Below are 16,309 nucleotides of genomic sequence, written 5' to 3'. Positions count from 1 at the left end.
TATAGGAGTTGCACAATCAATGTAACTGGAGGACAACCATCGTGCTTTCTGGCTCTTATTAAAAAAAAACGAAACGAGAAGAGGAAAAAACAAACGAGAGAGAAAAACGGAAAGAGGGAAAAGAATTCGCCATCAGACCAGTAGGATTTTGCAAGATTTGGAGAAGATGACCCCCAGCTAGCAGGCTAGCGTGGCACAGAAAAGGAAAGAAACTAATTTGGGATTTTGACAATGCAATTGAAATCTCATTATTGCTTTTGGATTTCAGACTTTCAGTAACTGAGTCCCAAGACTCCAAACTAACATTTTTTCCACAAAAATAATCCGCAAAACAAGAGTAAAAAGCAGATAGTACGCTTTTATCTTCTCCTTGGTTATAAAATATCAAATTATATTTATAACAATATTATTATCTCTCGATGAGGAACAGGGTATGTTGTTTTAAATTACTGGTTCGAATGGTGGAGTTGGAATAGAAAAGAAGGGAACAAGAGAAGGGAAAGAAGAATTGAGAAGAAGAAGAAGATAAACAGGTAAGAAGAAAAAGAGAGCTCATTCAATCATCAACAAATATTCGTACAGTTATAATCAATTAATGATAAAATAAATTGAAATTCGAAATTTAAAGAGAGATAAAATCAATAACTGATAAATCCCATAAAATCAAGGAAGATTAAATAAAATAAAAAAATTTATAAAAAAGAAGAATCACCCAACCACAATGTGGTGGATTCTGGTGGGGTCATATGCCTTTGAGTGTACACTAGGGTAGGCAAATCTTGACCCTGTAGACTGTAATTCCCGTGGCTTTAATAGTACTCAAACAAATTCGGGTCCAACTGCTATATTGTCTCACGAGAAATTCAAGTGTTGTCTGAATCTAAACACCCCAGCCAAGGCACTAAGAAACATTGAACTTCATCACTCCTAGTAAAAAAACATTTATTCATCTAAAATAGCATCAATATGGTCTTTTTGTGTTAATGGGACAGGAAGAGGAGCAAGATGTAAAGAGACTTTCAGCAGTGGGGATAGGAGCTATATCAAGCGGAATGGTCCTAATCATCTTCCTCTCTCAACTCATCCCCTAGTCTCTTCTAGCTTCTCCTTTCCTTCTCCCTCTCTTCCTTCTTCTCTACACTTTCTCTTCGTTAACCTAAGCTTCCTATGGATTAAACCCCATAATCTAATGTGATATAAGAGAAGAGATTCAAGGGTTTAAATCAAAACTTCTCAAGCAATACAAAATTGATTTAAAAAAAAAAAAAAATCTCCAAGCCAACAAAGGAGGGTTCAGCCACTTTGGTCTCTTTAATCAGCTGATTTTCTCGTCTTGTGTCTTCAATTGTAAGTTATCAAATTCATGTATTGAAATCCTTTGTTTTGCCTAAACTCAAGTCCTAACCTTTTTCTCAAAATTCGGTTTGTTTTCATTGCATGTTGCCTTACTTAATGCCATAAATTTACTTCTAGAATTTCAAAAATTCCTCTAGACAGATGTCTTTTTGAACGAGTGGTTGATAAATTAATTCCATGAAACCCTAAGTTAGGGTTTGAAGAGATTGTTTAGAAAGTAATCACTAGTTTCATTGCCTTTGAGATTACTTGCAAACCAGAATTAAGTTCATTTTTTTTAGCCAAATAAACATTGATTCATGGCTAATTAGTGCTCTGGTTTAGAGTCACAAACACCCAAAAAAATCATCCTGGAGAAAACCATGGATGGACTCAATTCTGCTTTTAATGTTCATGTTCAATTGCATGTTTTTTTTTCATTCAACAAATCTGAAGTGTTGTTGATTTGTTATAAATCTTTCCTCTTCCTTCAAGTGTTGACACTAATAACGGAATCATACAGTAAAAGAAAAGAAAATTGCAAAAATTATTACTTTTTTTTTTTTTCCTTTTTCATCTTTCAAAATGAGAACATTCTACAAAGAAACAAAAAACATTCCCCACCCCCTCTTCCCAAAAATAAGAACAAAAAAGGGGAAAAAAAAAGGGATCACCTCCGGAACTTCCCTTGGAAGACTTGGGACAAATTAGGAGAACTCTATAGTACAGCGCAATACAAGGACAAATCAAAGAATCAACCCTGAGTGGGAACCAGACCCATCAATACATAGATGGAGATCATATATATATATATCTATATGTGTTAGCATTGAAGAGGGGGGAAGGGAAGGGGGCCTTTGGCTCGTTCGTGCAAGCTCCAATCCTCAACAAGAGGCGAATCCAGACCGGCAGCATCCTTCTGCATTAAATTTCTCGACTTTGGCCAGCTTTCTCTTCTATACCAGTTGAGCCGAGCGGGGGGTACTACCAACCGATTATTGGTGTCCCAATATTTCTCTTTCCCAGGGGGGTAATTTTGAGGCCAAACCACTCTTTTTCACTGCTTAAGCCTTAACTGTACAATTGGCTTATCCTGCATTTCCTGCAACCTCTGCAGCTCTCTGCCGCATCATTTCCATTACAGCAGCCCTTCTCCGTGAGTCAGATTGATGTTGCAGCCTCCTCATATGCTCTTTCAGGTCCCTATCCAAAAACCATACTAAGTTTTTCTACATTTTTCAGGAAAAGAGCTACTGCGTGAGGTTAGTTAAGAGTACATACTTGCACCGCGGTACGTTGCACTCTGATTCTTTGCAAGCTCGTGCATGCAGTTGCAGGAGATACCACATCTTCTTGCAGAGAACACAACCTCCAGAAACACGGGTTCTGCACTGGATACCATGACGGAATAGCCCCTTCACTTGACGACAATTTGGGTATTTGCAATGTGGGAAACGACATTGATAAGCATGTACCAAAAGATCCAGCATCTTCCGGAGCTGCATTGAACCAACTCAAGTGAGAACAGCAAAATGAAAGCTACCACAACTAAAGCACAATCAAATATTTACACTGGAGTACCTGCTGGACTCTTTTTTGCCGAGCCTCTTTATTTTGTGCATCGCGCTCAGCAGAGGATGGATGATTCGTTAGCTTATGAGGATGGTCAACGCCACCATCCTTCTGGTAACAACCATTGCACACATCAAAATCAGGGCAGACTTCACAACGCCATCCCTTACCGGCTTCAATGTCATGGAGGCATACATTGCAAGTCGTGACAAAAGCCGGTTCAGTTGGGTTGTGGAGATGATACAGAACCATCATTGAGGAATGCTTAGCACGACGTAGAGTATCATACTGATAGTGATTCCCTTGGCAGAGGCTCAAAAATGCCTGCCTAGTGTCAAAAAACTCACTCTCCAGAATTTCATCTTTATCTTTTGTATCTGCAGGCACATCAGTAATTTCAACCTGCATTGGATATGATTACCCATAAATCAGAAAAAAATAAACTGATATACCATCAGATAGAAAACCATGTATCAGTTTAAAAGTAGATGACTTTTGAAGGAACTCACCACAGAGAACGAGTGTTTCTCTTTGCTATGGATAGGATGCCTCTCCTTGTCTTCACGCTTTTGCTCAGCATCATAGCACCTATAATAGAATAAAAATGACAAATATAAAATACCAGGTGAGCCCATGATCATGTAATCCCCACTTTGAGACAAGTAGGAGAGATTTAAATGCTCAAAAAATCATGAACAGGACATATGCGAGCAGCAGTTCAACTTTAATTATTAATTCCTCCATCAAACGTGGTTCGATGAGCATGTGACATCACAAGAGCCTTGGCTGACAATGAAAAAAAAACCAGGTAGAAAAGATCTTGGTTCTATCAGCTTTCTTGATTCAATCATACGATGAGTCACAAGAATCGACAGAAATTTCCATAATAACACGAACAACTTTTATAGAAAAATAGATTATAAAATAAGCTCATTGAAACCCACACAAAATAGGCTTTTAACAACAAGTGATTTACCAAACTTTTCCTTACAAAAAGCCCACACACCTTACATACTAAAGTCCACAAGACAAGGTAAAAAGTATCTGCTATACAGTTACAAACTTTGAAACAGCAACACAATTCTACATACGGGTAGCTAAAATGACCATACAAGAATTTTGTTCTCCAGCAATGAGGAAAAGCAGGCAGATAGTACATAAGATAAAATATAAGTTCCATATTAGTAAGGCAATTATACAAAGCTAAGTAAGACTCAAGAGCAACAAGTATGTCGAGCTAGATGTTGCTTGTACCCAAGTTAAGAGATCAGGAAAAGAGATACGGATGAAAAGATGAACAGAAATGGGAAAGGCAATACAAAAGAAATCACTAAATAGGTACAAAAATGAAGAAAAAAAATTTCAAGAATGTAACAAGTCATGACAGAGACAACTTAAAAACCAATAAATTATATAAATAAAACGAGAAAAGACAAAACGAGAAAAGACGTAACAAGTCATGACAGAGAACAACTCAAAAGTTATTAAAAAAAGAAAACTAATCATAAAGATTCATACATGCTATAAGACATTATTAAAAGAAGCCCTAATGTATTCTTACTTTAATCCAGTCTAATCCAGTCTAAAACAAAGATATTTTTTAAGTGTTGGAAATCTTATTCAGAGAGAAGGAGACGAAGGTCAACCCCAACAGAGAAGGGGAAGTGGGTTTGGGAGGTCTAAAACAAAGATAATGATTACATCATCTACAACAAATTCAATTAATGACTACTTATTCGAACCAAATACTAATAAATTTAAACTTCATTTTAAACTAGAAACCCAGAAAATGATCTTATATAAAATTATAGAAAGTTCCTAACAATCTCACAAAAAATTTCTGTAAAAAATGTATTTGAGATAGTTCATTGCCTATAAACTTTTTTTCCCACAGATACATTTTGAGGGAAATAACAAGTTAAACGCTACCTCTAGAGTTTGGGCAACATAGACGGGTAATAACTTCAAAAAAAAAGAAACTACAATTTGAATTCAAGTTTGATGCATAATATTTTTGAGGACAGAAAGCTGCAGCTATTAAGAAAAACACACAGCTAAGTTTATCCAAAAGAGAACAAAAAACAAAACTTTATTCAATAGCAAAAAAGCAAATTCTGGATAGGAATACAAATCAACAAAATGGAAAAGTCCTATTTTTTTTTTTGAAAAAGATGTATATATATAAAAAAGAAAATACAGAAATTACAAAGAGGGGAGCATCTCCCTGACAACCAGCGATTGTAGGGTAGCTCCGTGTTTAGCAAGCGCAACGGCTGCCGAATTTGCGGATCTCGGAATGTGAGACCAAATACAAGATAAAGATGAACAAATTTCAATAATCTCCCAAAAAATGTCCCAATGGCGCCACGGGGGAGGGGATGTACGCTCGCACCATCTAATGACCACCTTCGAGTCCCCTTCAATATGTAGGGAACCTATGCACTTGTCTCGGCAAAATGGAAAAGTCCTATGCTGTCCACAAGAGGAAATAGACTCCAATTGGGAAATCTAGTTCCACTTGCTGGAAAATAAACTCAAAACAGGAAACTATTTCTAACTTAAAACTTGCTAACTTTAGGCCACAATGATTGGGAAACAAAGACCCAAACTTAAAACAAGAAACTACCATTAGAATAGACTTTCTAATTGAAGCTTTAAACCAAAACAGTAAGTTACTTGTCTATTTAAAACTTCTAATTTCAGCATTCTTGAAATAAGAAATTGCAACTTAAAGAGACTTTTTAATTTAGGACTTTCTATTTTTGGAGCTTGAACCCAAAGTAAGAAATCCAGACCTCTTTAAATTAAGTCTCTTCTTTCTTCTTCTTTCATAATCATGAGAGATTTTTGAATGATTTCGTCTTTAAATATTTTTTAACTAGCTCATCCATATTCTGGTGTACTGTGTCATATTTCCAACTAAATTCAGGAAAGGCTACTATCTGGTTCATGAAAATTGCCATAAGAAAGATTTCCTGCAACTAAAGTTGTAACTAAAATACAAGAAATTTAATGGAACTTAGAAATCAAGACAGAAAACCAATCATATTGGCCTATACACGAAGATTACTGAGGCATCTCGTTGAAACACAATTGCAACACAGAGTACCAATAGAATAAAAGGATAAAACAATTGAATTTTTTATTTTTTTTAATGAAAATGTATAAACTATTAAAAAAGGAAAAAGTACAATACCTAGCTAAAAAGGGTCCTCCTCCACAACAAGGTGTTGGAGTGAAACACCTAATTTAGCTTGAGTGTCAGCTAAATGGTTAGCTGATCTAAGAATGTGCTTCCAATTACAGTTCATAAATCAATTGAATTTACTAATCATAAAATTAATTTTTTGCAATCACCATGATAAACAAACAGAAAATACAGAAATAAAGGAAAGTCATCAAGTGAAATACTCACTTATCACAAAGCTGAAAATTTTTGCATTGACCACAAAGCCAACGATTCCCAGAGACCATGAGATGACAGCAATGATTGCACGCATGTTGTAAGTGAACCATAATAAAATCTTCTTTCATTGGAGAGATAGTCTCACCAAGCTGAGAAATGAAAAAGACTTTGTAAAGATCAAGCAGCATTTAGAAACACAATTAGAGCAGAGAGCAATGCATAAGAATTATAAAAATAGGTTGATATCTCCTGCAGTAGTTTCCGGGAAAAACAGTATCACAAGGAGTTGCACATGAAAGTGCAAAGGTTATTCAAGACTTCACACTAGTCCTCCACAACAAATAGCCATGCTTCAAAAACCTAGAAAAGTGGGACTTATCAAACTATCATAACAGGAAAATATTGAATCTTGGGGTAGGGTGTTAAGATTCTCAAAAATAATTCACAGATATTTCTTCACATCCCTGATCTTTGAAATTTTAACTTTGAAATGAGTATGGTGCCTTCAAAAAGTAAATGCATTGCATAAACAATTGCCCATACAAATGCCAACCGCTGTTACTAGAGATTAAATTCAATTATCAGATAGCATGCTGAACTATTGGCACTTCCCATGCCTGCTACTCGAGTACTGATCAGGTAAACAAGCTTCACCACAACTAAAGGATAACTGGAGTAGCACACTATAGATTATTGACCATAAATTGTATATTAACTACAAAAAGTTTACTCAATACTAAAACAGAAGAAGGAGTATTAAAATAGAGGAGAAATTACTTTCTGCATCAGTAGAGCATCCTTCGATGCATTGCCAGAAAGATCAGCCTGGCCTGCAGCTTTCAAAGCTCTTTTTGTTATGGTCTTTTTTGTTTTTCCTTTCTTTTGTTGTCTTCTACCATCTTCTTCTTCTTGGCGAAGTTGATTGATCATGTCCTCTGCAGCACCAGGCCAGTAATCACCATCAAAATATGGCAAGCGAGCTGCAGTTATCTTCGCCTTACATTCACCCATTTGTGTAAAGAAATGATCATATAAATTAGTAAGATCAACCACAATGTTCTCCTTAGCAGCTTTCCTCAGCATGGATAAATACCTGATAAAGATCAATCCATGCAAAACAGATGATGTTAGTACACTACACAATCACAAAGAATGAGAATGCCATTCACAAAAAAAAAAAAAAAAAAAAAATCTGGTGGTAGACTCACCACTCCCTAAGTTTATCTGATTTGGGTGTTTTCTGGATCTCAGGATGGCAGTATAAAATATAATCTTCTCCCTTAAGTGGAGGACAGGCCCATATGTAACAACTAGTGAATCCACGTAACTTGCAATATTCAAGGTATGCAATCTGCAGTATTAACATAAAAGAAAAACCATCATCACCAAATATATATAATACGAAATGCTACTTGCCCAAAAGATACATAATCAACCCATAGTGATGTTAACAGAAACAAAATATTGTAGATTGTCAGTCCATGAATCCAATGCATGGATTTGGCTTGGTCAATTCATGCAACTTCTTCCCATGAGGCCTTCTACAGAGGCCTCCCACTTTTGTCTCCTGAAAAGAAACTTCACAAAAGTTCCATATCATGGGCCATCAAGTAAAAAACTGAGCCTGTCTTTGCATTGAAAAAGCTGGATAAAATGAAATTCCAGCCACTAGCTCTAAGGACTTTACTCCTCAGCTAAAAAAAAAACAGCCATATATGACTCATTTCAAAGTATACGTCAACAAGTTGATGGATATTATATAAATATTTACAGTTCCTGTGCCTGAAATTTTGCCAAAACCAATTGGAGTTTACAAAGACAAACAAAGAGCTAGTACAAGCAGTATTCACCCCCAAGGGGAAAAAATCTAGTAACTTACTTCTTTGGAAAAAAAAAAAAAAAAGAAAGAAAGAAAAGTAACTCCTGCAGAACCAGAAAAGAGAAACTCAGCCTCTATTCATCTTCTCCAACTGAACAATAATATTTATATTTATTTTATGATTAACTAAAGAACTTTATTTTACACATTAAATGCTAGAAAGAGTAACAACAATCCCTGAGATTCTTCTGATCATCCACAAGGCATGACTGACAAGTTGTCCGTGCAAGAACACCCACTAGTAGTTAGGCCACAAATTGTGTTGCTGTTGTTAACACATCATTAGTAATTTCCAAGAAGTTCATTTACTATGGAAATAACTATTATGACCACGGAAAATAGGCAAAAGGAACAAATAAATAGATACATTTAGCATAGTGTGAAAACAACTTGCCAACAATTTGATGATGCCATTCATTGCTCTTCAAATTCTCGTTGAGGTGGCAGTACTCTTTTTGATGGAGTGTCTTGTCTCAATTTTTAATCAACAAACTATTTGTACAAATATAATAGTTAAAACTAGTTAACAAAATTTCCTTCTTTTCTGGGAATTACAAATGTTTCGTATTAAAGAATTAAGTAATTAAAATGCTCATTCTTGACTAACCCCTCTACAAACCCAGAAGAAATCGAAGCAGCAGATTAACATAAAATATAAACCAGTACAAAGTGAAGACCAAAAACAAATAAGAGACTAACAAAACCAATAAAAATTGGAACGGCAAAAAAAAAATAAAAAAAATTGCACTAAGACAAGTGAAGAACTAGGTACCAGAATCTCATGGTAAACATAAGTTCGAAGAGCCTCCCCCGTCACTGTCTTTATCTCAGGCCTAAAGTACTTCACAGAGTCCAGATATGAAAGATACACACGCCTTTGATTTGGCAATTGACACTCTGAACCAAATTCTTGTACATACATGCCAAAAAGGCATACTTCTACACCTTCAATCTTCTGAAATAACAAAATGACCTGAAGCAAGAAACAGGCTTAGTACATCCTGACAGAGCTTGACGATTAAAATCATTTTAAGGGGGGCAGGAGATTTAATGAGCTAGCACAAGACGTATTCATTATGTACAGCTGCACAGAGAAGAAAAGATCTTCAATTTATATCTTTGAAATACAAAAGGAACAGCTCACCTTGGATTTATATGGAAATTCTGTTGGATAATTCTCTTCTTGGAAAATCTCCAAAAACCTTTGCTTCACTTCCAACTTTTTGTCCACTGATGACACCACTCTGATTACAAGAGACTCTGCTTCAGGCACCTGAAATGGACCATCATACAAGCATTTGAAAACCAAAGACTAGTTGTCGCAGATTATTCATATATTGTAGGTTAAGGAGGCAAAATCAAGACTAGCTATCAATGTGACAAAAACCAGTCATTATACTTCAGTAAATAAAAAATCACCTCATCAATACTCTTCCCTTGGACCCTTGCTCTATTTTGCCTCTCCTGCCTCAGTTGTTTGGCAAGTCGTTGCTCTATATGATCACTGAGGATTGTTCTTGGCAAATCTTTTGCACCAAGAACCGCACTTTGTGATAGGGGTTTACGCTCACCTCTTTCTATCTCTTGAATATAGCAATTAGGGCAAGTGTATTCAGCTTGCCCTCCATCATTCCTCCGACCATTAAATAGAGCACAAATTTGATGTTGCCAAGCTTCACATTTATCACATTGAACCCACTGGCCAGGAACATAAAAAATCAATTGGAATCTCCTGTAAACCAAAGACCCTGCTACTAAAGAGTAAAAGTAAGAGAGAACTCACCCATTCCTCTGTTTCCTCATCATTCCTTTTCTTCTCCAGACGTGCCTTAGGAACAGCACTTCCATCAACCTCAATTGTATCCCCACGAACCTCATTATAGCATGGTATACAGAAGTAGTGTCTTGTATCACCAGTTCCCACAGTATAGAACATCGCATTTCGCTTGATACGAGCACCACATGGTGTACAATATATAGGTGGTGGTTCAAAAGTTAGCTTCTCCACCGCACACAACTGGCATGAATTCTCACTCATTGAATGTTCCATTGCTTGATTTTTCTCCGCCTTTGCTTTACTCTGCAGAGAGATCACGAAGGAATCATTTACATGAAGAATAACAATAACAGTAACATAACTATAACAACAACAATGACAATAAAAGAAATAATAACAATAATAATAATACACTTTTAGCAAAAACTTTTAGGAAATTGGAAATTCATAGGCTAACCTGGCCAACCCATTGCCTGAGCCCCTTAATATGGTTCCTAACTTGTTCTGGGGTGAAAAGTTCTGTCAATGACACACCCTTTATCTTTGGCTTCCCTGATTTAGTTGTCCCAGCCGTATCAGCTGGTCGTGCAGTGTTTTCCTGTCTCACATCTACTGGAGTTTGCTCCATTTCTTTCTTGATAGGCATATTTTCTTGCTTAGCATGAGCAGAGACTTCATTCTGAATAATTAACTCTGAATCCGGTTTTACAGCATGACCAGCCACCAAGTCATCTTTCTTGACATCAATAAATTGTGGAGGTTTTGCTAGTCCAAAACTTGCAGAAGACTGTTCAGTTTTCAATTCCTTAACCTCAGTTTTCAGAGCATGATGTGCTTCCGTCTGCTTGACTATTTGGGCTTGGGATTGCGCCTCCTGCATGGAATGTGTTTGGTTCATGGAAACAACCGATACTGGTGAACTTTCAGTTTTCGGAACAATGGATGGAGAAGGATGCTCCACCTTCAAGCGTTTTGAAGATTGCAAGTCTCCTGAAGTTTCAGTAGCAAGTGTACCATTATTTTGCTTTGCTCTAGAAGCGTCACCAGCATCCACACTTTTCCAGGAGCCATTCGCTGAGTTTGCTGCACTCCCATCATCTGACAGAGAACATAGGCGCGCCGCTGTTTGTTGCAAGAATTTACGTACATGAACACACACAGGACAATCTCCCTTGCAATTTTTGTAGTGTGCTAGCAGTACCTTAGATTCACGACAACGGGGATATCTACACTCTGGCCCTTTGCACCCACCCATGTGCATCAGCAACTTCTGAACAGTTATACAGTTGATTTCTATACATTTTCCTTCTGGAGACTGACAATGACGAGCATGAAACAAGAATAGCAGCCATTTCACTTGCTTTCTAAACCGAAATGCATCTACAGGTTCACAAGTGGCTCCACTAGAGACTTGCAGCAAAGGAGTGCCTTTTGGAGCTGCAGTCTGGCTAGCCATAGACCCTTCTAAGGACACACGAGGTTGCTGAGCTTCGTCTTGTCCAGATATTCGATGGCGGAACTCCTCTTGGACATGCTGCTCAAATGAAGACTGATCTGGTAGTAGTTGGTCAGGTTTTTCAAGTGGTTGAGGATGCCATTGGCCTTGCAGAAGTGCCTCAGATTGGGATCCTGCAGAAAGGCTGCTAAAATCATTGTGCGACTCAACAATCTGCTGAAGAGGTTGCATATTCGGCTGTGACTGAATTTGATGGGAAGTCTGTGACTCAGCAACATTATACTCCCGAGGGTTAGATGAATTACAAAGTATCTGAGAACCTCTATAGACATCTTCAACAGCAGAGCTCTGCTGCTGACACTGATTTTGCAACTCAGATAGATGATACTGCTCAGGAAGTTGTGTATGCAGAACCTCACTATGGGATTCCAATCCCTGTTCAGGTATTAATTGACCTCCCATATTGGATGCCAGTTGCGACTGCCTCAAAATATCATTCTTAAGCAATAGTTGTTGATGCTGCTGGTTTTGCTGCTTCTGCTGATGTTGATGATGAGCAAACTGTGAGAAAGGCTGCTGGTGAAACCTTTGCATTTGTTGTTGGGATTGCATCAATTGCTCCCGAGTTGAATGCGAGGATTGAAAATTCATCTTTTGGGACTGATCAAGTGTCTGCGCCTTCAGATGTGATGACTGTTGCATTGTCTGCAGATTGGCTTGATGACCAAGAATGCCCGAGTTCGTCTTTAGCTTTGACTGCAACCCTACAGGATTCATATTCTGATTAGTCATGGTAGCTCCAACAGATGTCGTAGGGTTATACAAATTTCCTGACCCAGAGACGTCAGTTCCATTCATCCCATACATGTCACTAGCCAAAGGAACCATTTGCTGAGGCAATGCTGACAGGGGAAAAACACTGGCATCAGAACTTCAGAAATGCTTAAAAGGGAAGAATGATTACATTTTTACGAAGAAGAAAAAAGAACTACATGATGTACATAGAAACAAAAATTAAACAGAAATCCTCAACCTGTATATACAGACATATTAACTAGATAAATAGATAAACATAAGATTGTGCACATGTGAAACTTGTGAAAGATAAAGAGAGAAAGAGAATTACAATGAATTAGTTGCTGCTGTCGTTGCTGGTCAAAATGCTGCTGTACAGGCTTTGGAGAATTACCATAGGCAGATACATTGAGAAAACCATCAGAAGAAGCAGATCCATTAATCAGTTGCATACTGTTTCCAATCAATGACATTCCACCATTAATGGCCCCATTTCCATAACCATATGAAGCGGCCTTTTGCTGAAGATTAGATCTCACACCAATACCCATTTGACCACCAAGACTTTGCAAAATACGGCTGTTCTGATTTCCTATGTACTGCTTTGGCTGTTGCTGTTGTGATACCAGAACAGAATCAACAGTAGAAAATCCACCTCCATTAGCAGGGTCTGAACTCATAGGCATTGGTTGAGTATTATTCAGTCCAGGGGTTGGAATCATCTGAGCTCTTGGCATGCCCATAGATGACATCATATTTGCACCAGATGCCATAGAGATATTGGTGGGTGGGTGTTGATAGCCATTAACAAGAGATCCTGCACAAGAAGTTAACCTCATTCACTTTCATCATTTAGGTAATGAGGAAGACAGTGGAGAGGGGAACATAAGAATAAAAAATAAAATAAAATAATTAATTTAAATTTTTTAAAAAGTACAGACTACAGGGTTGGACTTACCGTCTGATGCACTGAAGGAACCACCATGCAAACCAACTGAACCATTTGTGGATGAAAGCACCGAACTGATTGCATTTGGAGTAACCATGCTAGTACTAGTCATAGCATTGTCCCCAGAAGAAGTAATTGTTGAATGTGAATTACCACTATGGGCCATACCAGGAGTTGGCATCATTGTGCCAATTGATGATGAAGAGGACATGTGATGGGATATCTGCTGATGCTGGTTGTGATTATGATGGAACAAACGTTTGACCAAAGTTTGCAAACGGTGCTCCAGAGACTCCATGTTCATATACTCTTCCTAATAAAAGAAGAGACAAGTATTTCAGATATAAACAAGACAACACTTAAAAATACATTATATTGGGGGGAAAACCACAAGCTGAACAAAATTCATTTGTCATATAATATGATTGGCTTTAAAGGTCAAGAACTCAGAAGAACAGAGACAAACCTTTGAAGATGCATCCTTGAATAACCATTCCTCCAACCGCCTTACAACATCAGGTAGTCTAAGGCGCATTTCCTGAGGCATTTGCCTCTGCAGTAAAAATTGTGCACTGAAAAAAATAAACAGTTAGAAGATTTAAAAAATTAATTTAAAATGTGGAAGACAAAGAATAGATAAATAAACCTGTGGAATACGTACATTAAGAAAAATCTTCATTATGGGAGTAGATATTATATATAAAATGGAGGAGTATATGTCAAGCCTACATGATGCAATCTTCATATTTCTATCTGAACAAATAATTAAAAAATTATCTTGGACCAATAGATTAATAGATGGCACAAAAAGCCAAGAAAGAGGTAGCGCACGTGCTCTTTATACAGAAGGTAAGTTTAATAAATAAAGTAACTAAGATGCTAAGATTTCCGATTAGCTCTGAACATCAAAGATGTAGCAAAACGTTGTGAATAAAACTCATCAATCAATTGGGATGCTCTCAGTTCGAACTGAAATGCTGTATTAACTGTAAGGCTGTATTCTCTTTGTAATTCTTTGTACATCACTCGAGCGCAATTAACTCATCAAGCAAAACAATACAAAGATGGTTACAATTAGTTTTAAACCGGTAAGGTGAGGACCATCTCGTAACTATATCCATAATGACCCGGGAACCTTGATCAGAAATAAGTAAAAAATAAATGAAACACTTACATTTTGTCTTTCATAATTTGGCGCAATGGAGGAAGGTCTTGATCCATGGTCCTCAAACCAGTAAGGCTTTGCATCTGGGAAGGTATAGAGTTGCCATTTTGCTGAGGTAACACAGGTAACTGTGACCCAGCTTGATTAGTTACCTGCCCCGACATCTGACCAGACATATGTACATGCATTGTTCCTCGTACTTCTATAGAACTAAGTCAAGATTTAGAAGAAGAATCATCCACCACAGAGACCGCCAACACCAACCAAAATTCGTAATACTCTCATAGCAGAGTAATCCAAAGCAACACGAGCACCTATATCGAACAGGTGACATCAAAAGCCTCATCTTTACATTACCAACAACAACTCCTTGGCATCGTCAGAAGTAAAACACCAGAGCTTAATATTCGAGTTGCAGATGATTAATCAGTGAAAGCTGCATCTGACAAAGAAGCATTCTTTAGAGAAGAAAAAGGAAAAAATCACTGGATTGAAATTTCACTACCGCTACAAACATGCAAATAGCAGCAACAAAACTCTGAGACTTGAAATGGAGGTCACAGAATAAAGAAAGTAGGGGTGGCACTTGCACGTGGAAAATAGGGGACAAGCTCCAACTCGAATAGAAGCTTATGGTACTAAACTCAGGAAACAGTTTCTCCAGTACAATGCATGGCTTAAGAAGAAACTTTTTCATTAGTCCCCTACCATCAGCTTTTGGTGAACAAGAAAACAAGCTACAGTTACATTACAAGGACTCTAAACTACCCCAACTGTGAACATGATGCTTTGTGCAAAACCACATTCCTTTGAACTGTGTAGCATTCCACTGGATGGAAGATTTTACAGATCTTCTTCAACAAAGTAGAGAGAAAAAAATTCTGCTGTTCAACATGATGAGCTAAGAGAAGGCAATTGTAGGGCCCACTCAGCCAATCCAAACTCATCAACCTGAGTTAAGATTCAAACGGAACAACACATATTTCATCAACACAAAGGCAACAGCAATATGACAAGAAAGTACAGAGAGCTTTAAATTATGCAAAAGAAAGGATTTTAGTGAAAGGTGAGGGTCCTAAACAAAAAGAGCAGTTAAAGTAAGTAGCGAGCATAAGTTCAACCAAAAGACAAGACAGGAAAGCATAAATCATACGGCAAATAATGCAGCTAAAACAGTAGATTTCCACCTGAAACGGAATCATAGAATAACGAATAAATCCCAGACCTAATTGTCCACATCCATCCTCTTGTGAAACATAGAAAGGATCAAGAGATCTCAACAAGAACTACTGATTACCTGGGTGCAGGCGATCCTCCTGAAGAATATGTACTTCCTCTGGTTTCCACTAAAGTTACGGAGTAATACACAAAGTAAGACAGAGAAATAATAAAAACAAAAGCTTTGGATCGAGCTGGATCCGAAAGCCACCCATGTATGTCGGGAAAGGGCGAATCGGGAAAAGCCCCAATTAGTCGCAACGATACCATTGAATGATGTAAAATTAACTCTGTAAAGCATAACAACACTAGGAAAGGACCATACAATTCCTGTAGAGTCCAAACCCTAACAAACCCTAGTTTCTCAAGTCTACGATTAGAGAGGATCACGAAATTTAGTCACCAGAAAAGAGTAGTAAACCAACCTGGCCAAGAAGACGCAATCCTGCAAGACAGGAAAAAAAACCCGTACGGCGAGGGATCGGAGCTCCGATGTACGGCGAAGCAACGGCACAATTCACGGCGGATCGAGCAGCGCGAAATTGGCGGACAAATTGGAGGAAAACCAAATTACGAAAAAAACAAAAAAACAAAAAGAAACCCGGGGCGGTGGACGGCCCAACAGGAATTGGCGTGGGGAAAATTCAAAAATATCGAAAAAAGGAATTGAGCTTTGATATTGCACCGCCGTTTAAAAACTTTTTTATCGGTTTTGGGGTCTTCGGGCAAGCTATTTGATTCTTGCGGACGAGGAGGA

The 16,309-nt window shown here is 37.6% G+C and overlaps 1 protein-coding gene across 5 annotated transcripts; it reads right to left on the bottom strand.

Moving 5' to 3' along the window:
- Nucleotides 1–1,773: 1,773 nt before the first annotated feature.
- LOC137940046 (histone acetyltransferase HAC1-like) lies at nucleotides 1,774–16,309 on the bottom strand. Of its 5 annotated transcripts, none has more exons than XM_068784957.1 (18): nucleotides 15,978–16,309; nucleotides 15,632–15,680; nucleotides 14,344–14,776; nucleotides 13,636–13,741; nucleotides 13,179–13,482; nucleotides 12,552–13,037; nucleotides 10,427–12,327; nucleotides 9,976–10,272; nucleotides 9,612–9,890; nucleotides 9,337–9,465; nucleotides 8,965–9,165; nucleotides 7,522–7,664; nucleotides 7,091–7,406; nucleotides 6,323–6,462; nucleotides 3,417–3,495; nucleotides 2,917–3,309; nucleotides 2,617–2,834; nucleotides 1,774–2,538 (listed from the first exon to the last, which is right to left on the bottom strand). In XM_068784957.1, the coding sequence occupies exons 3-18, from the start codon at nucleotides 14,520–14,522 to the stop codon at nucleotides 2,424–2,426; spliced, it is 5,286 nt and encodes a 1,761-aa protein (XP_068641058.1). In that variant the 5' UTR covers nucleotides 14,523–14,776; nucleotides 15,632–15,680; nucleotides 15,978–16,309; the 3' UTR covers nucleotides 1,774–2,423. The 5 variants fall into 5 exon arrangements, with proteins under 5 accessions (XP_068641058.1, XP_068641056.1, XP_068641061.1 ...); XM_068784955.1 differs by having other exon boundaries at nucleotides 14,344–14,770; XM_068784960.1 differs by having other exon boundaries at nucleotides 14,344–14,648.

This window comes from Aristolochia californica, unplaced genomic scaffold (assembly GCF_029961685.1).
Source record: "Aristolochia californica isolate CCGP_79_NKW_82.1479 unplaced genomic scaffold, dmAriCali1.0.hap1 SCAF_9, whole genome shotgun sequence".
NCBI lineage: Eukaryota > Viridiplantae > Streptophyta > Magnoliopsida > Piperales > Aristolochiaceae > Aristolochia > Aristolochia californica.
The sequence above is the reverse complement of the archived record's forward strand: the minus strand, read 5'-3'. Positions and strand labels throughout refer to the sequence as shown.